The following is a 23346-nucleotide window of genomic DNA, read 5'->3' on the forward strand; positions in this document are numbered from 1 at the left end:
GGGAATGACTGCGGAAGCTTTGTGACCTGCTGCCTTCTTCCCAACCCAAATTTTCCATTGACTCCCATGAGGGATTTGCGTATTCCCAAGTCCAGCCCCGTCTTCTCTACAGTGTTGTCCTAAATCCCAAAGCCGAGACGAGCTGAATAAGTGAATGCATCTAAGGTCTCTTCTTGTTCCTGTCTCTAGTGAGGGACTGGCGGGTGCTGTTGAAACCCAACTGCTTGCTCTCCTGTTTGGATCTCAACAGGTCCCATTTTAGAAACATCCTCAATTTTAGAAACATCCTGCTGAAGAAACAGCACGTTTAGCAGCTATAAAAACGACAGCATCTTTAAAATCCACCTTGTGAGAAACCGGTTTTCTCCTTCATTCCTGCCCAGGATTCTTTAATTCTGGACAATATTTTCGCCAGAAAATTTGGTCTTCGACGCACATTTCCTGCTTTAGCTTGTTTTCTTACTGGAGTTAATGGCTTTGGTCTTGAGACTGGAAAGCAAGAGGGGGAAAATTTCAGCCTGGTGTCATCCAAGTGACAGGGAATTCTCCCCTCTATTTCCCCCCGCTACAAGTTACCTTCTCTTGAGGCCAGTGCAGGCAAATGGTAAAGCTTGGCTCTCTCTACGGCCAGCTGCCTTTCAATTCGTGGAAGGATCTTGCCATATTGGGCTAATAGAGAATTTCTGGCAACTGCTCTGTCGGTCAAGCGATGATCGCCGTCGTTCTGATGAAGGAAAAGCGGAAAGCAAAAGCTTAACTAATTACAAGAAGTTCCTTGCACAGACCTCTCCGTGCTATTTCGCATTAGTGAGCAGATTTCCTCTACGGGTGTGGGAAAACACCTCCACTGCACAGAACAGCGGCAAGTTCTACCCATCCGCACACACCGATTTCACCTGGTACTTTTAGCAAAGTGGAAGGAAGACTGGAATAGCAACAGAGCCTACAACTTGAAGTTAAAACAATGCTGGCACTCTGCAGAACCTTCTTCTGATACGCCTGTTATCACCTGCGATTTTCTGATATCACCTGCAATTTGCAAACGACTTACTACATAGCAGGCTTTCCCTTGTTCTTCCTGAAACGCCAGTGCCCTGAATATACGGGACAACTGGAAATTACCCTGGACAACATGATGTGAAGATTAAAACAAGCAAGAAAAAGCGACCTACGCACACCACCTGGCCGCATGACAGTTTTCAAATGCAGGACCTACGACGTCCAAACTACCTTAGAAGTTTGAGTCACTGGAAAACTATGATTCCAGAAAACAGCAAACGCGTCACAAATCCAGAACACAAGTTCACGCTTACCATAAGATTGACATTCATGGATTGATTCAGCTCTAGTGCTGCAATGTAGTTGGCACGCTGCAGATGGTAGACTAAAAGGAATTCTTGATTCTGAACACCAGCACTGGTCCTTAAAAACTTCTCCAAACACTCCTATGAGAAAAAAAAATCATTCCAAAAATCTGTTATGGCTCTGCCTTTTCTCTTTTCAAAGAGACGATGAACATTTTTCCTTGCTCCCACTTACTTGTTCGGTGTCTGTGAAAGGCAGCTTCAGCAAGTCTTCCATCAGGCCCATCTCCCGGCACATTTCGTACATGTGTTTTAAGAGGTCTTCTAAGTTTGCCTGAGCGGCATGTTGGTGCAACAGACCCCAAGCCTCCACCATGCACCTGTAATTAATGTTTCAGACGTAAAGGGATGTTAATAGCATAACCAAAGAGATGCCCCAAGAGTCTTGTACTCAAAGTTTAAAGGAAACTTAGGGGATGATGATTTCTATTCTTTGTTCTCCATTTTCACAAGATTTGCGTGACAAAATGGTGGGGTGTATTTCTTTACCTATTGGAGAGCAACACAGTGAGGAGAAGCTGCACTTCCCCGCTGCTTGCCGTGGGTGGCCTCATCAGCTGGATGTATCTGAGGGCTTGCCCATGCTCCCCTTGGCACAGGAGGGACTGAATAATTCTCTTGTGCTGCCATGACGCGGTTTTGATTGTAGCGGGATGAAAGAGCAGGGCCAGTGAATTCTGTACAAGTTAGAGATCGGGTTTTAAAATCATTTTCTAGATTATAGCTTTGTACTGCCATGTATGTCTAACTCAACTCTACCATACTTACTTCGTAATCATTGTGATCTAGAAGCCAAAAACCTTCAACAAGCTTAACAAGTCCCCAAGGCATGCCAAAGGCAGTTGGGAAGGAGTCGATTGAAGTTTCTGTCTCACTCGGAAAGGAACGCTTGATATCCAGCAGCAAGTAAATTGTCTGACATCAGGTATCTCATTAAGGCTAATCAGTTTGTAAGACCAAAACTTTATCACATTACCTTTAGAAAAACATAATGAAGTAAGAATATAAAAGTGGTAGGAAGCAGAAAATACATTCAAAACATTGGAGCATCCAACGCTCAATTATTACAGCAAATAAATTCCACAGTTGGGTTTTTCCCTCATGTCCAGCGTCTATAAAACAGTGTAAATTGTGGCATCCTTACAGTACAGCTCAGCTCCAAATGATTAAAACTGGATTTAAACCAGTATGCGGGTCACTCATTGGTAGCGTCATTTTCTCTTTCTGACGTCTGTTTCTAGAAACATCATCTAACAAGACAGCTCCAGGCTATAAGCGTTTCTAAGCCCCTTGCTCTCTAGGCTCCCCTCGCGGGTTAGGCAACAAACAGCAAAAGCAAGGCTGTGTATTTCAGCAGCTTAAAAATTAAGTTTCTGCCTGTGATTTCAGCAAAAATCCGGTACTGGTAAACCACTCTTAGAAATCCTTTTGCTCTGAAACAGAAATTGTTTTATAACCCATCATGGGTGTTTTAGAAAATTTTAAACGGTGTTTAAATTTGGAGAAAAACTAAGGACATTTTATATCTTCAACCCTTATTACTAAAACTGTTTTCTCCCTATCGGAGAAGACTTTTGCAACAAAACGTTTAAGAAAAAAGTCATCAAAAATCCACAGTACAAATAAATAAAACAGCGCTTCTGTCTACAACTTAACGCTAAACTAAATGTTTTCACTTGCATCGTCTTTGAAGCATAAATGAAAAAATGTCATGAAACAGGTCGGCGACCAACACTGAAGAACATTTATGTGCATCCCCTGGAGGTGTAATAAAAATAACTAGAAAGGATACAAATGCGTGTTTGCAGTTTTCTTCAATGCTTTCTAGCAAATAGAGATCCAGCAGTGCCTGAAATGAAAAATTAAAAGTTCTGAAAAAACGCCTGTCTTCCCTAAATCATTGGCTTTTGGGTGGGGTTTGGCGGGGAGGGCGGCCGTTTGTTGTTGTTCTCAGTGAACTGGACACTCACATGCAAACTGGCAGGCGGGTATTTCCCAGTTCCTCCTGCATCTCTCCGCCACAGCTTCTCCACTTGGTCTCCTAACTGGGAAACCATTCCATCAACCATCAAGCAGTCCGAGTCCCATTTTCCTCTGGAACAAAAGGTAGCAAGGATTTGGACAGAGTTAAACACTAATTCCGGCCTCCCGGTGTAACGGCTTTCCTCCAGTCTTCTGCTGACTGCAGCCCTGCCCTTTCATCTCCCGATGGCACAAAGCAGAAAAAGGACACTAGAGGCTCTGCGCTTCGAAGGAACACACGAGCCTGTATGTAAGTTACTTGAGAAGTAAGCCAAGGAAGATGAACTTTGAAGTCAATACCTCCTACCCTGCAGCTTCCACCTTAACTCACCTTGCAGCCTCTTGGTCACAGTGCCATCGCCGAAGCTTGGTCAGGTCTTTATTCAGTTTTCAGTACAATTTCCAAAGAAAAACCTATTATCGGCTAATCCAAGGCATGCCGCCTATGTGCTAGGCAGCTAGTCCAGGAAAGAGAGCTGACGTTAACAAGTGACTTCTATCCGACAGCCAGGAGAGTGCGAGGCGTGCCAACTCCATGTAACTCCAACCATCTTATGAAATCACACCACGTACTTGTGAGAAGGGGACTTAGGCCAATACAGTTATGACCCTCTATTGGTCATGTGGTCATAATCGGTCATATGGTCATATGGAGGTGACTGATCCTGCCCTAATCACATGGCCTTTTTCAGTAGTCAGAAATTATACACATTAGCCAATGAATAAAGTAGACTCCCGAAAAATGATGATACCAACCAGTGGTACTAAGCAGAGGTAGATAGCAACGTTTTAACACAGGAAAGTAACCTCTCTGTTCAACAGAACACACGTGTCACTGAAGTCAAGAGTATTGCTGGCAGCGGCATTACGATAGCCCATGCAACTGTTGAGATAAAAGCCATTCCCTTCCACTTCTGAATTTGCCGTGGAAGTGTTCTAGAGTCTTCCTCTAGCTCTTACCTTGATAAACGCTCAAGTTTCTGTCGCTGACCAGTATAGTAGCTCTCAATCAGAGGATAATTGTAGAAAGGTCTCGACAAACGCGTATCGTCATCTACAGGCAACAAAGTAGAAGCAAGTTAAAGCAGTCATATCACACTTGTAAACGAAAATTTTTGCCTAAAGAGACAGAAGATCGTACAAGCCAAACATCAAGAAGCCTCCAACTCTGAAAGAAGCCAATCCTCTTTCTGCCTTTGCTAAAAGAGCTCTAAGAGACAAGACTCAATTCCTTCTTGCCCCATGTGCCGTTTCAAGGTTACAGTTCACGCAGCATTCACAACATGTAGGGTAAGCTGAAGTTCACTATAAAAAAAACCACCCAGTTCTCAAAGGGAATGGTTTCTAAACATGCCGCGTGAGCATCTGTGAGACAATTAAGGCTGACAATGGAATTTCTAATCCATCCAACTAAAGAAGGATTTCCAAGGTGTACTTTCTCCTCAAGCAACTGATAGAAAGTTCAAAACATGCAGGTAATGCTCTCACTGTAAAAACAAGCATTCCGGTACTTGTTGTTTAATAGTACTTTGTTTAAAATCTCAAGTAGTTCAAGCTGTGGACACAAGCAGCGCCGTGACATCAGGGGTCCATTGCTATTCCTAAAATCCACCCAGGAAAGAAACTGCCTGCCTCATTCTACGCCGTGTACTTGACAACCAGGCAAAATCTCAACTTCACCCACAGAACTTCAGCACACCCTGCCACTGAACCAGCACGACTTCTTCCTGACGAAACCGTTACAAAAACATGGCTAAGCATGCGTTCGTGGGAGTCACTCACTGGATGGTCGCCTTGCTACAAACGTATGACAGGTCACGCTTACCTAAACCCTCTGGAAGGAGACCGGATCGACAGAACCAGATGACCACTCGTGCATACAAAGAAATGAGGCCGGTTACCGCTTGCTTATTTGTCACGTCTGCAAAACCTGAAAAAAGGCAGGAGATGATTAGCGTTATGCAATTCTGTTCATTTTCACAAAACTCCCTTCATCCTACTAAACCAAAAGTATAAAAATAGCACATTAGAAATCTTTCTCTTTGCGTTTTTCATGCTGTATCGCTTTTTATTTGAAGAAAAAACCCACTATCACCACCAAAACAAAAAGCAACCCCTATAAAGAACTAAACTCACTAAAGGCTAAAATAAAAAAAAAAAACAAAACCCCAAAGCCTGAACTACTAAATGCACGCAGGAATAAGACATCTGTTTCTCACGTAGCAGAGATTCTTCTGATAGCAAAGGGATATTCTTTTCTTTTCTCAATAGGCCAAGAACCATTTCTAAGAGAAAAAGCTGTAGAAACTCAAGTAACTTACTTTGCATGTTACTCGTTTACGCTTCCTTCGTATTGTTTAGCAATTTGCAACACGGTGTCTGCATGCAACTAGAACTTGCTAGCTAAGAACTCAAAGGAATAATTTTCAGCAATACCACATTCGGTTGCTGTAATTTCAGCCCAGTTGCCTACAAAGCTTCTCTCTGGATGTAGCCTCCCCCACCCCCTTGCATGAGCTCCACCATAAACTGTTGCCCTGAACTCCATGCGTGTTTTGTGGTGGTCCCAAGCGCTCAGCTTTAAGCCCCTTCTCCCAGCTAAATGTGACTGTCTTCCAATCCTCAAAAACAACAAAAGCCCATGTTGCCACAATTCCAAATCTTAATAAAACATACCAAAGATTTTGTAGCACTACTACAAACCTTTTCCAGTAAGCTCTTGTGCTTCTGTGAGAAAACAGTTTAAGACCGTGCTAAGGTTGCTCAAAAGCAACTGGCAGCGCTGGAGAGACCGTAATGTCTGGGGGTCAATGAAGTTGCAAGAGCCATCAAACAGCGGAACACCTTTTCAAGAATAAATATTAAATCGTTAGCCGACAGAGCAATTCCAGAGTTTCAAGGCGCACTTCAAGGACCGCGTGCAATATCCTATAGCGGCGTATTACTGAGGAAGCTCAATCAGAAAGAACGACTTTAGGTTTGCGGAATGACTACACTAGTACTCACAGATTTGGTCAAATTCTTCCTTTGTAGAGATCACTTGGTTCCATGTCCACTCAAGAACAAACCGTAAATTACCAGCAGACCTTGGCTGCTCTGTAAACAAAGAGAACAAAAAAGAAATGAATCAACAGGCTCCAACTCAAAGAGGTACCACGTAAAAAAACAACGTTCCAAGTATTACCTTCAGATATCCAATGTTTAATGCATCCAGTCAGAAGTCCCACAGAACCTGTCTGGACAGCAGCTGACAATACTGCTTCCAGCTGCTCCTCCTAAACGTAACAGACAAACTCAAATGAGAATCTTACCTACTTGCACCATGTGAACCATCAACAGTAAATGTTTCTTTCTAACTGTATACTCATTCAGACATCACAAAGTCAATCAGGACACAGGCCAGGAATGCCACGTCCTTTCTCTTAATTCCAGCCACAGGCTGGACTGCTCACTGCTCTGAGGAACACATTAACACACTTCTCCTCTGACATTTCAACTTACTGCAGCCTAATTCTAATCTTTCTTCGCATGCCTCTGCATTACAGTCTTCACGTACTGAGTTCCGACTTACTACGTCCAGAAACATCCTCTGCTAATACGCGTTACACATCTGTGCAGATAAGTTTGCCTTCAGGAACTCAGGAAGGGGACAGGACAAACACAACTGTGCAACGTTTGCATGGAAACAGTGAAGCTACGGCCAAGCAGCTTTCTAGACCATGAAGACATGAAGCAGTTCTGACACCCAAAACAGTACGTTGGAATTTTGTAACGTGACAGAAAAGAAGCAAAACATTTACATCCTAATGGCTTAAATGTTAGGCTCTTCAAATACTGTATTATAGTGTAGTGGTAATCCTTACAAGGATAAATCACAGGTATGCACAGACGCGCGATACTAAGTAGTAGCTTATCTCAGCTGGTGTTCTCGTACTTCTCTCAGGTGAGAGGACCCTTCATAAGTTTTTACTTTGGTTTTTGGGATGGGATTTGGTTGGTTGGTTGGTTGGGTTTTTTTAAACACATTCAAAAGTATCTTTCCCCTCTAGGCAAAATCATGACATTCAAAGCGACTTCTACACACGTAGAACACACATGTGATATTGCCATCTTTTTCTGAAAACTGGTTTCAGACAAGGAAACACACCATTGGCCAGCTTGCCAAGAAATGTCTTTGAGCTACCACACTGTGCAGAAGCGTTCATGTCCTAACACACGTCCACAAATGTGGTGACGAATGCAGGAGACAGGAAGAGGAGGGCAGCGGGAAGGCTGCTCTCCCCTTCCTGCTGATCGCTCCAGGGAAAGGTTGGTGCATTGCAAATGGAAAACCTATGGCAGGGGGAGTGAAGTCACTGTGGTGGCATAAAGCACATAGAAGGTAGCGAGTGTCATGAGATAAAGGTGATTAAGGTGTTGCAGCTGCAAGAGGGCAGTCTCAGAGCAGCAAATTGGGCTACTGCAGCACAAGGCAGAGGCTACAGAGGTGAAGATCCGCCCGGAGAGGATGCAGAAAAGCCTACCGATGAAGGGAAAACGAGGGCAAGCCGTGAAGAAATTGCCAGGGAGAGCTGACAGCAGTAATCCTTTACCACAGCCCACTTCCTTGGAAGCAAATGATCACGTACAGTGACAGTGCAGCAAGCCGACGTCTGCAAGAGCTCGCATCCCAGTGAGACGCCCCCATCGTCGGCTACTGCACTGAACCACTGCTTTGAGAAACTGACAGGGATGGGGGTTACTCTGGGGGACACATGCGTTATGTTGGGCATGACCAGCACTGACTGCACGCTTCCTTGTGCGCATCTGTGTGTGGCACCGAATTAAGAGAGGGGTCTCTAAAGACAGATCTCTTAGGGCTGTTCCCAGTCAAAGTCACTACTTTGGATCTAAGGATACGGTTACTTCTGCTAGCTCAGGTCAACGCCTGTATTTCAAATTGGAGTATCGTGTCTTGTAGCCCCTCCAGCCCTGTCAGACCAGATGGATGTATTTCCCCCTTGATTCCCTCATAGGCACTCACCTGACTCAAACTGGATGGCTGGACATCAACTGGTCTTGGAGACAGCAAGCCAGCTACAAGACACCTATTGTAGCTCTCCTGAATGGCTTCCCATATTGAAGGACCAGATTTCTTCAAAAAATTCAAGGTCTGAAACATCGATCGAAAACCACAGATTAAGACAGCATTGTTATTCCGTCACTACGCTTCTGGATAACCTCTAAAAGGAAGAATCTAAATGTTCACTGACACCGTCAGACAGCCTGAACCACTAAGATGCTTTAGGTTAGCAATCTGCGTAATTAAGTCTTTTCTACCTTCTCTGTCTATACACAGGCCTTGCTCTTTCCCTCAACACTGACACAAAATACATTCTATGTAAGCTAAGCTAACATGCAACTTCACGCTTTGGAAGATCCTTTCTATGCCTATTCGTATGGAAGCCAATTCATGTTGGAAACATTTAGTGAGCTGAAACTTCACTCAAAATTATCTGTCACAATCTGTGCCGTGGCTCAGAAGTTATAATTTGGCCGAGTTTGGGCGAAAACAAAATTTTCACTCCTCAAACAGTTATGTGATTTTTCATTTTCTCCATTCCCTCCTTTTTCAAGAGAATCAGGGATCAAAACTCTAACTCAAGACTATGCAGGCAGTTCGACTGAGGGGCAATAAAGAAGTAACACCTTTCCCCGCCTTCTACAGTGGTTTTGTTCTTGCTCCTGGAGCAACGTTGCATTCCTTTCTAGACGTTCAATCCCCGATCGTGCTTCAAGAGGAGACAACGGCAGTTGTACAGTCCCAAGAGGGGACCTAAAACATTACCATTTGCATACAACTGGCGACAGGATACAATTGCAACTATGCGTGTGGACGGGCAGGATGAGCATGAAACGGTCCCTAACACGGAAAGCAGTGCAACAGAAAACTTTGAAAAGCTACATCTCCTGCCACTCGCAATAAAGATACAGTAAAAGATCACCTCCTTCTGGAAGCCGGTGCAAGTCATGTGAACGACTCCGGAGGTCAGCAAGCACGTACCATCTGCAGAAACAGGGAACGTTTGACAACCTTCCGTACTCTCACAGTTATGGCATGACCACTTTACATTTTTTACACACCGGTATCTAGAAACATATAACTGAGTGCTTTGAGCTTCAGTTCACAGTCATTTCAGGCTATAACCAGCACCACTTCACCGGCTACATTACAAAAGCACCAAAACTCAGCCGGCTGTCAGATATGTTCCACAATAGTAAATACCTTGTCAGTACAACGTGATCAGAGTTGGGTTTGGGGGGGACTGGGTGTTTTTTTGGTTTGGGTTGGGTTTTGAATGACAAACAATGACTGAACAAGAGAACCAATGAATGGCATTTGACCTCATTTTAAGCTTATCACTCTCAAAAGCAGTGAAATACCTACCAAAGTTATAGTTGCCTGGATGAAAAAACCGCTCAGGTGGTGGATAAGAAGGAGGAACTCCCCGACTTAGACTCCGCTCATGGACCAGAATATCCAAAAGGAGCTTCGGAGAAGTCACGCTCACTACGGTATCCAGCGACCACAGTGCAAAATAGGGGCACTCATGAGGGAATTCTTCCGGCCTTAAAGAAAACAAGCGCGTAAGCTAAATGCCGACATTCAAATGAATTATTGGCAGGCATATGGAAAACTACTGAAGAAAAATCTACCTTAGCGAATCTGGCATTTGAGCAGAATACCAGCGATTAATGTCAAATACACCCAGGTAAGTAGATGGTTTTCCCTGACCGTACGTATTCACTTGCCAACTGAAGACTGAGACACTGGTGTCAGGAGACGTGACTGTAAAAGACAAGACGTTGTTTCGGACTTGTAGAAAATACGATAGATCCGATAGTTTTAAAACACCACTTTCTATTTTGGCTTCATTCTGTTCTGTCACTCGTGAAACACAACCCTTCCTAAGAGTGATTACAGTAATTACGGAATAGCAAACATCTCTGTGATAGGTTTCAGTCACACTGCCCCTTTTTCTTGTCCCCTCGTCCAGATCACTGGTCAAGATACTAAAGAGAAGTGGCCCCAGTGCAGTGCCCTGGGGAACAGCACTTGTGACGGGCTACCATCTGGATGCAGATGCGGACATCGGTTTGAAGAAGGGAAAAAATTCTGGTAACATTCCTAAGCAATGGAGAGTTTGAACTTCTTGTTCAAAGATGGCAGCTGGAGGAGTAAAACGACTGACCATCATCATACAAACGGCCCCACCATACATCGCGATAGCATGTCAGCAAGCATAAAATAAAACCCACTTTTTCCCTTAAAGAAGTCCCACATAACTTAAGCATCCATTTTTTCTTCGTAAATAATCCCAACAATCTAGTCTATGCAGATAGGCAAGACTTTCAGACTGTGGGGACAGAACAGCATTCGTTGCTTAGGTTCCAAAAGCACTTCTTTTAAAATCACCAAACACGGACATCAGAACAAACCTTCATTTACGCTATCCTCTCCGTCAACGTCGCTGCGGAATTTTTCGACAGTCTGGCAGCTGATTAATTTAGTACTCATCTGGCCTCTCAAGGGAAAGACTCCACCCGTGAGATCTAAACTGAACTTTTCGCCACAGTATTGCAAACCCTGGGGGAAAAATCAGAGAAGAGAGCAAAGGTCATTCTAAGATAAAAACATACATTACATACATACACTGGTCAAACTCTGATATCAAAGTAGAGAGTGTATACTCTGCCCATCCGCAAGCATTGTGCAGAACGAGGGTAAAGATGCGCTCTACGATCGTGATTTGATGCACCAGATTTAGCAACTGCTGCGACAGTACAAAAAAGGTCTTTGGAAGCATTACTTAAACATACCTTTCTGTTTAATTACTTAAGCAGACTTAAACCAGCCTTGAAGACAATGGAGACGAGAGTTTGACACGCATATAGAAAAACACAGTACCACATGTTCCATAAGTCCTATTTGTGACTCTTACCATGACACACAGTCAAAGAGGCACTGCTTCATAGCCTCAAACCTAATTCCTGGAACAAAAAGCACTGCTGTATTGAAAAAGTCTTTTGAGCTCCTATGAACTCTATCCAATGAACAAGGATCAACAGTAGATTCCTCCTTCTTTACTCAAACTTGGCCTAGCAAAGGGGAGACACTTAAATTTTCTACCCCTGAAGATGGACAAGAAACTTGACTCAGACAGCCATGCAGGCAGACAGTCATGTAGTACTAACCAATCTGTGACTACAAGGAAGTGTTCTGAGACTAAAAGTATCCGCTGTGGAGCACAGGTCCCGCACATCAACAAAGATAAAGAGATAGCATCCAGCACGCGATGAATCCCTGGAAGATCCTTCTACTTGGTCACCGTGAATGATAATGCATTTTAAAGAAACACCACCTTTTCCAAACACCTAACCTCTATCTATGCAAAAGCAACAGTGCCAAATGAGGAAGCACCTTTCCTACACATAAGCAAAACACTCAAAATCTAAATTAATCCAAAAAAATCAGCAAAAACCAGAGTACCACGATACAAGAGTCACCCCTGTTTCGTTCCATAGCTATTGAGAATATGCAAGAGAAAGTACCAAATCAGGAGGAAAGACTTGCTCTGAACTAAGATTACTGTCCCCTCAAAAAGATTTTGGAAGACTTCCAGGCGTACAACTGAATGGAATTACACATCTAACAGATGCGCCTTGTCTCTGTTAGCTATCTGAGATACAAGGATACCTCACATCTGTATTTTAAACGCATCCTCCTTGGAGCCAGATCTAACATTTAGGTACACTCTTCTGACCAAATTACATATTTTCCTGGCTTTAAGAGTAGATTGAATAGGTCACCCAGCCAAAAAGAAGAACGAGTTATCTTTACAGCTACTAAGTGTCAGGATCAACACTGAAGAGACACTGTAGGTGCATTTCATGTGAGAAGTCCGGCTGACAAAGCTCTAAGGGAAACCAAGAATATAAAACTGAAGATCAGCAAAGACTAGAGTATGACTGTATTTTAAGAAAGGGAGAGAGACAGAAGCTTATTCAAGTCCGAAGCTTGGTTAAACCAAGCGATTCAAGGCCCAATCTTCTCTTCCTACATGCCATTCGTTTGGTATTTCAGAATAATTTTATTTGCAAAAGCCGCGTCCTCTTCAGGAATTTCATTTATACGGGCTCTTTGCAGATGGATCTAGCTGGAACACACGACACTGCAGTATAAAATGGTACGCCTTCTTTCCAAAAGGTATGGACAAAGGCCGTGCCCAAGAAGACTCAGCAAAACATGATTATTTTTTCAGCCAGCTCTGAAGTTTGATGGTAAATCTCACCCCTGTAACTCAACTGATACTCCCTTAGAGAAAATTACTATTGTCTGCTTTTCCCACGCATGCACCTCTTACCTCATACATGACTTGTCCTGAGGCCACGCGTTTTCTGTCACCAAACGCTAACTGCTGCAGGTGTAAACTCACCACATCACCTTCACTGAAAAAGGGATAAATTATGAGATTTGGTTACAAAGCTGCTTGATAGTCCTCATCGTCGTGTTAGTAGACCTAGACGTTTTCTTAATAGCATGCTCCTGCTGAAAAGAACACCACCTCTTCCCAAAACATGATCATCGGCCACATTTAGCCACTGAAACATGAAGGAGGGCGTTTTGACACTAACAGCTTCAGGGGCAAAAGCCAACCGTACAATTGGAAAGCTGTAATATGTTGTATGGACTAAGAATTGTTGGAAATAGTTCTTCACAATGAAGAGTTCTCCATCAAAACTGCTTTGAAGTCAAATTTTAAAAGACTGCCACTCTACCAACAGCTGAGCTGATGGAATCGCTTGCTGATGCAGACAGAGAGATCTCTCTGCCCTTCCCTTACCACCAAAGTTCCCCTCCCCCTCTTGCACACTCTGCACCCTTCCAAGTCCGATTTGATTCAGCAGAACAGCAGGAACCCATTGGCTTTTCTGCTGAATCGTTTTCTGCCCGGGGAGCTGCACTGGCTCACCAAGGCTCCACAGACTGCTGACGCTGGCACAAGGCCATCGGCAATACTGTCACCGCCGCCTTTAGGGGCGGCAGGCTGTTGTGTGGGCACGTCTGGTGTTCTAGATCTGCAGCCTCAACTGCTCCTAGTGGTATTTTAATACCACGGTGTGACTATCAAACAAATGATGAAGCGGTCATCGAGGAACAAAAGCAAACCATTTGAGAATGCGAGCAGAAGAATATGGCCACTGTTGCTTTGCCTTCTGACAGAAGGCAGGAACTAGTAGGTCCCTCTTCACGTCTGGTAAATCCTGTAAAAATTGCATTCTAAGTTTAACACCTTCCGTACCGGAAAGAATCGCAGACACACAACAAATACACATGTTCAACTGTATGGGAACAAATATCCTTAAAAAAAAAAAAGAATTAATTCAGTGGCTGATAGTTAAAGTTTTTATTCACCTTTCCTGCGTAGACTGAACAGCCCACAAGTAGCAACAATTGCGAGGATCATTCTCAGGCTCTTGAAAAGTGACAGCATAGACAGGAATCCTCCCTCCTTCAAGCTGAGAGTGGTGCCTACAGGTTTAGGGGAAAAAAAAAGCAAAACGAAAAAGAAAAAAAAAGGTGAGCCTAGTGGCCCAAACACAGGTAGTTTCTCGTTTCTTGGACTACGTCAAGCATTGTTCTTCCTGACTTCTGAACCTTACTTGTACCTCCACACTCTACTCTTGCCACCTAATTATTCCTCCACTGTCTATTTATGCATCCAACAGCTTCTGGGGAGTCAGTGCAGATCTGCTGAAGGGAATCCCGACCAGAAGTTAGCCAAATATTTCAGGTGAGATTGCTCTTTCGGCCAAAGCTGACACGCAGGAAAGAATACATTTTTCAGGCACAGGTCAGGTATTGAGTTTTCATGTCTCACTAGTTTCACCCTGGACACTTTAGAGAATATCGGCACCAAAATCACATCACTGACATACTTCAGCCTTTCAATGGATGCCCCAGTTGCAGTAACCGGTTCTGAAAACCCCAGGAAGCATGCTTCCCACAATTCCTCAATCCACAGGCACAATAAGGAAAACAATCCTAGTCCACTGGGGAGAAGGCGGACCACTTGATCCAGGTATGACTGAAAAGTTATGTCAGAAGAGGATTTCTGAACGTGCCAAGATTATACTCATACTCATTTCACTCCCTGAAAAAGTTCTCTTTACATCCACATGCTTCCTTAAGCAACAAATCGAGAGCCCCACACCTCCAGGCATGGCCAAGTGTAAAGGCCTACTTACTCTCTCTTCAAAGTTTTCATATTCCAGAGCGACAGGTAGCCGTCTGAGAAACCCACAACGAGCTGGTTGCTTCTGCTTATGTAGCACAGGGCTGATACTGCTGTTCCGGAAGCATTTTGTAGTTGAAAACAGAGACGTCTCCCTTTGCTGGTCACAGTTTCTCTTCTTTGTGCAACTTCAGCAGGATTTTTAGTGACAACTTCTAGATCTACACACACAAATCCAAGCAATAAATGAATACGTTATGCCATTTAGGCTGCATTTTAGGCACTGACGTGACAACCCCTATCATCTAATGCTACCGTGCCAGGCAAAATAGCCATTTACGCAACACTTTTTTTTGCCATTTCCATTATGTATGTCTTTGAAAAACATAAGAACTCTCGGATCAGACAAGTATTCTCACTCACGTTTGAAAGCTGCGTAAAAGCGTAACCTTAATAACTAAGCCAAATTCTTCCTGGACTCTGAAAAGCAGGAGTTTGGGCCTCGTGATGAAATTTGAAGTGGCACCTCGTGTTTGAAGTGGCACCAATTGCTGAAGCTGCTGTTGTAATAGCCAAAACGGTGTATGCAATCTGAGTACACCTATTCGAGATTTCATTCATCCAAATGCATGCGTGTTGGTAAGTGGGGTTTATTTTAAAAAAAAAACCCAAAATTTGCCCCAAGTCAATTAACACAAGCAGAAGAGCATTCCCGGGAAACAGGGCTCCTCCAACACAACTTCCTACCAGGCGGCCGCACCGGCTCACGTGGCAAAATTCCTACACCTCTCTGGCAAGAATCATAGTGGCACAGGGATCTTGGTGGGAGGGGGCATTTACAACACTGCGAGGAGCAGTCAGACGCTCCCAGGTTTAATCAGGTCAGGACTATACGATGTCAAACTGCCACCTGTAACCAGTCGTCAGAAATGTCTGACACAAGGGTCTTCAAAGTGGGATGCATACTGTTTCGTTAGAAGACAGAAGTTTTCTTGCGTTTAAATTCATGTGGAAAAACTGCAGGCTTACCCAATGCTTCGATATCATTCTGAGTGCAGGAGCAATCATCCAAACTAAGGTCAACCAGAAGCAGATGGCCAGCATCTGTAGCCACTGCTGCCACCCCAAAGAGCCATCGCAGACTCTGATGGAGGTGCTGAGTGCTCACGCTGGGTCCTCCGTGATTCGCTATGGGTTCTATAGCGGTTACCTACAGGAAAACTACAAGTTACTATTTGAGCTCTTTGACAAGCTCAATAGAAAAAGTAAATACAGGAGCATCAAAGCATTGTTTGCAATTAGATCAAGAAAAGAGACAAAGACAAAAAAGCCCCGTACAAAAACCTGTTACTGCCTTCCATTTACTAGATTTCCTGCGGGTAAGTGACTTAACTTCAACTTACATGGGGCATTCTATTAGTACAGCTTAGCAATTTCCATTTCCTACTTCGCAGTAATTAACTGGAGGAAAACACAGAAAATCAGTTATACGCAAGAAACTTTATCGTATTCAAGGGGCTTAAGACAGACAAACACAACTACATCGAGGTCTCCCACCGCTCACAGCCCACCAGCACCGCGATACAGTCTATGCCTTCTTTGACAAACGGGCGTTAGGATAAATCAGGGCTCCAGAGTCAGACGAGGCAGCGGCCAAGTTGCATGGGAGACACACCATTTCCATGGGAGCGAAACGTATTTAGAAAGCGTTGAAGGGAGAGACCAGCTTAGTAAAATTCACACTAGTCCGCATTTAGAAGAAAAGTAACAACCACATAAAGGAAAAGAAGCTTTAAATGCACACCAGCGCTTTCACGAATGTTGAGAAAAATGTTAAAAACCAGCCTAAAGCAGCAGCTTCTCAGATAAAAAGGTGACTCCACCTAAAGGAGGAAGCGCACACTGCTCTTTCACGTGCCCAGCAGTCTGCACGCAACTGTCTCACAAGGCGAAGACAGACCTTTCAGCACACGTTGCAGCACATCCCAGGACAACACTGACTGCTAGAGCAGAGACACGAGCACACAAAGACTCCTGCGCTAAAGCTGCACGTATTTCTCTCTCTCAGTCACCCCAATACGAATGCTTACTACTAGTCATCACACTGTAGCATTACAAACAAACAAAACTCCACCTGTATTCTAGCAAGTCAAACCAAAGCAGCTGATGGAAAGCTGGCTAAGAAGTTAGTTAGTTAGTTGTTGCAGATTCTAAGATGATAAAAATGAATCTTGATGTTCTATTGACTGCCACCGATTCTTGTTTACATTAAGATAATGAGGCTAGGGGACACACATCATTTGAGTTTCTGGGTTACAGAAGACAGAAAACATCAGCAACATTACACCAGTGTGGAGTTTTACTCTCAGTAAACTCCAACAATAATGGCACATTAAGCCCAAGATTTTACAGCAACACCGTCTTGACTGGATACTCTCAAGTGACAGGATGTTAACGCGCGATAGAAAAAATACCTCCTACAAAGAGACGCTCCAAAGCTTGTCCTAAAACAGGCCTACGCAGCACCTAACAACATCAAAGCTTCGTTTCTCCAATTAAAAAGTACCTACCCTCCCGGGAAGAACAACTGCTTTAACCACTCTTGAGAGTCCAAGGTCGTACAGACAGAGAACACTTCCCTCTGCGTCTTCCAACCCAACCAGCAGTCCAGTTCTCTTCTCCCAGGAAAACTCCTTCACCACACGAACAGTGGGAGGCTGTTCATTGACTCCACTGAAACGGTACGCAGAGAGCCGCTCTCCTGTCACACAGTTCACCACCTCAAGGTGAGGACCACGTGCCAACCACGCCAGGCCGTTTCTCCCTGTGAGAGAAAAGAAAGAGGACTGAAGCAAATGTCCAACGGAAGACTGAAAACAGCTGAAAAAAAATCACAGTGCCTGCCCCTTTCCTTCAATAAACGTACCTAGCAGAGGAAGACCGACCTACCTCATTCTAGTCAATGATTCAAAATCACCCGTTGAAATCCCCAAGCAATCCCTCCTAAAATTAACCACCTTGTTATTTTGCATTTGTACTTGTCATTCCCGCACCGAAGAATCTGGGTTGTTTGCGATAAAGATGACAAGGTCCTGATCGACAGCCTTTATACCATATTCGCCTTGGTTTTGCTAGAAATGATCTAAACGCATATGGGAATACAAGTCTTAGACCGTAGAGGAAGAATCGGAGGCATTTTGTTTCACTGAACTACTGCCAGCCCAAAGGAAGTATGAGCTCAATTCCTGCATTTACACTCAGGTAGATAGATTCCACCTGGTCTTAACAGAAGCCTAGACCTCCAGATAGGCACCCAGCTCTACTGTCACATCACCTGGAAAGTCCACTTCAAAGTTTAACTATACTCACGTTTTAATATTAGCATTTGTCATCGCTGAAGCACCCTTTTTGTTCTCTCTCTCTAAACAGGATGCCTCTTAACAGCACCAACCTGACGCAGCTGATACGATGACCTGAGGCTTCAGGTAGCCTCCAGGCAAGAACAGCTTTGTACCGAGACCAAATTTAAAGGAAAATGCTCACCTCCAGAAAACCTCCCGCACAGCACAGAGCCGAGGGTTCCCTCATCTTCCCCAAGTGCCTGAAGAGTCACCTCTGGAAACTGCAGCAGATTGCTCGTTACCTCAGCTGTTAGGTCTTGCATTCTTCACTGTAAATACAGGAAAAAATTGCACAACTAGACTCACGTCAGCCAGAACTATTCTTGAGAGTGACAGAAGTTTCATCAGTATGCAGTGAAAAATCCCCTAGACATCACCTCTAGCTCTTTTCCTTGCAAATAATGGCACTCGGGAGACTTTTTGCTCTCCCGGCAGAGCAGAAGGAGAATCCTTTGCTTTTCTGATGCCTGTGAGATCACCAACAAAAAGCGACCCAGACGTATCCACAGAGAAATAACAGGAAAAAGCCCAATACACTGAGTTCAAGTCTACTCACACAGGTTCGGAAGATGGGAGCTGAGAAAAATCAGATTTTAAAAAGCTTCTCAGTAACAGGTACAACTTTCCATTTGTCCTTTCCCTTGATTTCGTACTTTACCCTTTGTTACTTATTGTCAGTTGTCTTCTAGCAGCCAAAATTACCATTGGTCTTCACCTTAGGTACTTATGACTTCCAAACTATTTCCAAAGAAAGGAGCGTACCACGAGTCACAGGCTGAGGATAGATTTTTGCATTAAAAAGCTCCAAGAAGAATAAACATGGAGAAATTACATGTTCAAGCAGAATCACATTCAGCCAAGTCAGGGTTCAGGGACGTCAGTTTTGACTGACGGTAGTACCTGAAAATCCGTTTCAAGGGCCAACAATGCAATGGGCTTACTGACGAAAAAGCTAAAAATATGGCCAGCCGCAGCTGAAGAGATGGTTTCACAAAACATGCTGACTTCCCTGCCACCAAAAGAGAGGACTTGCCGCCGCCTCCCATCTCTCCATCTGCTCCTTTGTTCTACTACCGTACTCCTGTGGCTCACCTCGCACTGCCTTAACAGTGCCTTAGAGCACTTTAGGAGCCAAGTTCACTCCCTGAGCAGGCAGGAAACTCACCCAGAAAAGCAGGTGGTGTTCCACCAGCTTCGAGAGCTCAACTGCCTTGCAGAGACAACCAGCAAGCATAAGAGGTGGCACAAGGAAGGAGGCAGGACCACGCATCGGGAAGAAGGAGAGGGAATTTGTCCATCTCCTTTTTGTGGCAGTCAGCCCGGGCTGCTAGCTCATACCCGGGTGAAACGGCACACTCAGTTTGCAGGGAGGGCTAAAAACCCCTTCACTTTTAGAAAGGACACCACCCAGGACACAGTCAGGCATCTTTTAAGGCAACTTTTAACTCCCTCTTGCACGGAGAGACTCCCTAGCTCTCTGGGAAAGGCTGCAGCTGACAGGCGTCGTTCTTTCATTCCGCCAGAGGTGGAAGCTAAAGTGATTTCAGGGAAGGGTTATAAAAGGGTTTATAAAAGTTATACCAATTTTTGAATTGTTGTTCATGACTGGTTCCATGACATTTTCCCCAGAGAAACAGGAAGCAACTCACAAGCACTGGAGGAGCAGCAGATGGAAAAGTCACTTTCTGCACTCTCGTAGTCGTCAGGTTCAGTGAATTTGCACTTTGCCGGATTTTACTCCTGCAGAAAGAGGATTTAGCGAGTGAGTGAGCAGGTGATTTAGGGAGTACCACCGGGTCAGTTCTTTCCCGCTTAGGCAGAAAGCCTCCCCGCTCCCGGTGGTTTAGGCAAAAACCCTACATTTCATCCAAGCCCTAAGCTGTAGTCTAAAAAGCCACCAGCGTGACAGAGACGGTCTGTACCAGAATCCTACAATCGGCCTTATTTCACTCAAGTGCAGCCTACAGATTGTCTTGCCGAGTTTGTGCAGATGCTCCACAAGCACAAAGCTACAGCAGAAGGTGAGACGAGGAAAGCATTTCAGCTCTCTACCCCAACAGCCCCCAACAGCGAAGACCCTGTGTCTGATGCAGACCACAGATGTGACATCCCTCTCCATGAAAAAACAAACAAAACCAACACAGATCAGAACTTGACGCTGGAGCCACTTTACCCAGCTACCTCCTGCGGTTATTCCCCAACACGACTATACTTCCCTTCAAGAGTTGCAGTCCCCGTCTACCGTGGCGAAGCTCGCAGCAGTTCCCAAAGGCACTTCTGACCTTACGCTCTTTTTTACCTTGCTCGGTGCACCTGGACAGACAGACGTAGGCGCTGAGTGTCTCAGGACAGAACATACACGCAGCCTTCCCAGCACAGGGAGACAGTGGTGAGCAAGGCACTCCCAGCACACCACACCGCTCGCCTCTCCCAGCACGAATTCCAGAATCCCAGCACGAATTCCAGAATCCCAGCATCACAATGAAGAGAAAGGCCTTCCAGAATCACTGGAGGTCCTCTGGTCCAGCCCCCCTGCTCAGGCAGGGTCACCTACAGCAGGCTGCCCACGACCGTGTCCAGGCGGCTTTTGCGTATCTCATTCTGAAACATACTTTGACAAAGAGCAACCTGACAAGCCCAACTGCAAATGCATTTGCAACACGTGCAACAGGCCCGGCTTGTTGGTGACTCTCTCCTGCCAATTTAAGGCTTCTCTCCACCACACAAGTCAAGCAATACCACACCAGCAAAGCCTTGTCACCATTAGTTCTCTAAAACTGTATCCGACAGCTTCCTAGGTAGAAGGCACAAAATTAACAGAAGCCTGATTATGTTCGTTTCACTGTCTTAACAAAGCAAACCCCAGGCAGATCAATGCAGGAAAACCAGTTGATGCAGCAGGTGAACAAGAAGCTGTCCTCAGCAGAACAGGGTACGGTACTGTGTGCCCAAACGCCTGTGCCAGCTGCCAGCCAAGACCGATACAACCATCCAGAGGGAGCACCTGAACGACCCCGGTTAGCCATACACCCCACACAGGGCTCAGCATTCCCGACAGAATTAAGTCCCTAATTTTTATCAAACCCCCATCATTTTATCAAACATGATCAGGAAGCAATTATTAGATCTGAAAGACTGACGCCACGCTTCCTTTCTATTGGCAGAAGTTCCAGACCTGGAGTCACGGTTTATTAAGGAAGGGCAGAGAGGGGCGTGAGTAACAAATCTTAAAGATGACAAAAAGGGGAAAACATCAGACTCAGAAGACCAGAGGTTCATGGATCTGGCCGCAATGCCCGTTACTGGGAAACTCGCCTGAGCCACAGCAATGTGCTGGTGCTCCCACTCCTTCCAGGCTTCCTCCGGACGGGACTCCCACGTGGCCTGTGTGCTCCGGATCCGCCACTCATTCCCAGCCAGCAGAAACTCTTCTCCCTCCTGCCTGCAATAGCCTTACTTACACTGGGTTTGGGCTTTTGTCTTGATCAGCACTTGATAAGGGAACTGACTCTGAGCAACTGGATGTGCCCACGCCAGTGCTGCACATGAGGACAGGGACCATTTCTCAAAGGCAGAGCTGTCTTCTTTTCTTCTCAAGTTTTTAAAAGCAATGTGTCTGTGGAGAAAAAAACCAAACAGAACACCTTTGAAAAAAAATCCCAAGTCACAGATATTAAGTACTACTCCTGTATCGCCAGGCAGAAATGCAGCGGTGCTGCTAAGATGCCTTAATAGAGCAGAGCACCAGCTGGCCAGCAGGCAGTAAGGGGAGAGCAGCCGCTGTCAGGGAGCGCCCACCCCAGACAAGGCTTCTGGGGGTCTTGGTTCACATGGGCCTCATCTCCGGGTCAGATGGAGTCCTAATTCAGACACAACAAGGGGGCTGCGTTCATCGGCACGTGAAAGCAATTCAGCTCTTTGCAGGACTGAACTGGTGCGGGAAACGTTCAATCTTCTGCTCCTGGTATCTCCTCGTAGCCAGGCAGCTGCAGCCACGCGGTCACGGAGCCATGAACCGCGTTGGGACAGCAGACATCTAAGTGCCTGAGCTCTTTTCAGGGGAGCTGGAATAAGAAGGAATAATTAGTGCTGGAGTCCCAGCGAAAGCCTGTCTGGAAGGACTGCAAAGAGGGCCGTTTTCAGTTCTGAGCCCCAGAAAGGCCAGGAGGAGAGAGGGAACCTCCTCTTGCAGAAGGAGACGAGGGACTGGGGAAGTGGCCGGGAAGCAAACTGCTCCTGGGCAGGAAGGAATAGCTCTGTGTGGCACTGTCGCTGGGATCCGGCATCGGGAAGCAGAGACAACCAACGCCTGGCAGCAGGGGTCATCTGTACGCTCTACGTTTCAACTCTGTGCTGCATTGCCGGGAGAGAAAGGGAAGGAAAGAAGCTGAAGTAAGTCACGCACACGAGAGAGACCCAGAATTCTCAGGAAAAAGAGCTACCTCCGTCACATAACTTAGCTGTCAAAATATACGCCGTGCGTTAATAAGAATACAGAATAAGCTCTTAATATGCTGCCCTCCCTTATTGGCACATTCACCCTTTCCTTCCTCCTCAGCTGTCAGTCACTTTGAGCTGGTATCTCTTCTCATTTTGCCCAGCACCTGACCGCAATTGGCACCGAGACCAGAGCGGGAAAAACTATGAAAGTGTGCCTTTCAGCGTATCGTCAGGTTGACAGAGTTCCTTCGTAACAGAGGTCTGCTGGAGTCTCGGCTGCAGTCTGTGAGCGTATCAAACGTATTACCTGCCATTGGGTTTTGAAGGAGGTTTTTAAAATTAGTTTTAAACCCTACCAAAAATGAGATAGGGATTAACATGGAAAAGATGACCATAAAGTCCTTAAATGTAAAAGAAGAATCCTAGTGTCTTAGCAATCTGGCTATAAACTAACTCTTTTTAGCAGGTTAGCAATTTAGGAGAAAGAGAGACAGACAGATGAGAAGACAGAGGTGGGTTTTGTCAAAGTGAATACTGAAGGTGCTCAAATCCTGGTAACTCTGCCTTACGCTAGCACCAACGTAAAAAAACCCCTCAAAACCACGTCGATGGTATTGGTACAAGTAACAGTTGAAGAATCTGTCCTTAAATTTGTTCAAAACAGTAAGAAAGTTAGCATTTGAAGAAACTCAGGTAAGCTGTTTGAAGACTGTCAGCATTTACAGTCAACATTTTCACACGTGCACGTTTTCTATTTGTATTCTTCCATCTTTCATTTGATAGTACTTGCTTTAAGAAAAAATACCTCTTCAAAGGTGCTGGAGTATACAGTTAATTCACCCG

The 23346-nt window shown here is 45.0% G+C and overlaps 1 protein-coding gene across 1 annotated transcript; it reads right to left on the minus strand.

Moving 5' to 3' along the window:
• Positions 1 to 364: 364 nt before the first annotated feature.
• LOC134512479 (protein ELYS-like) lies at positions 365 to 18326 on the minus strand (the record flags this gene model as incomplete). The annotated part of the gene is made up of 24 exons (XM_063327855.1): positions 18206 to 18326; positions 17233 to 17486; positions 15692 to 15872; positions 14676 to 14883; positions 13843 to 13959; positions 12791 to 12875; positions 10866 to 11013; positions 10083 to 10215; positions 9814 to 9995; positions 9371 to 9432; positions 8410 to 8538; positions 6571 to 6661; positions 6393 to 6482; positions 6090 to 6230; positions 5212 to 5316; positions 4347 to 4440; positions 3335 to 3458; positions 3157 to 3213; positions 2133 to 2279; positions 1854 to 2041; positions 1540 to 1684; positions 1314 to 1445; positions 577 to 724; positions 365 to 489 (listed from the first exon to the last, which is right to left on the minus strand). Coding segments are annotated over exons 1-24 (3207 nt in total), but the record flags the coding sequence as incomplete, so codon positions are not given.
• Between the last annotated feature and the right edge of the window lie 5020 nt (positions 18327 to 23346).

This window comes from Chroicocephalus ridibundus, chromosome 3 (genome assembly GCF_963924245.1).
Source record: "Chroicocephalus ridibundus chromosome 3, bChrRid1.1, whole genome shotgun sequence".
Lineage (NCBI taxonomy): Eukaryota > Metazoa > Chordata > Aves > Charadriiformes > Laridae > Chroicocephalus > Chroicocephalus ridibundus.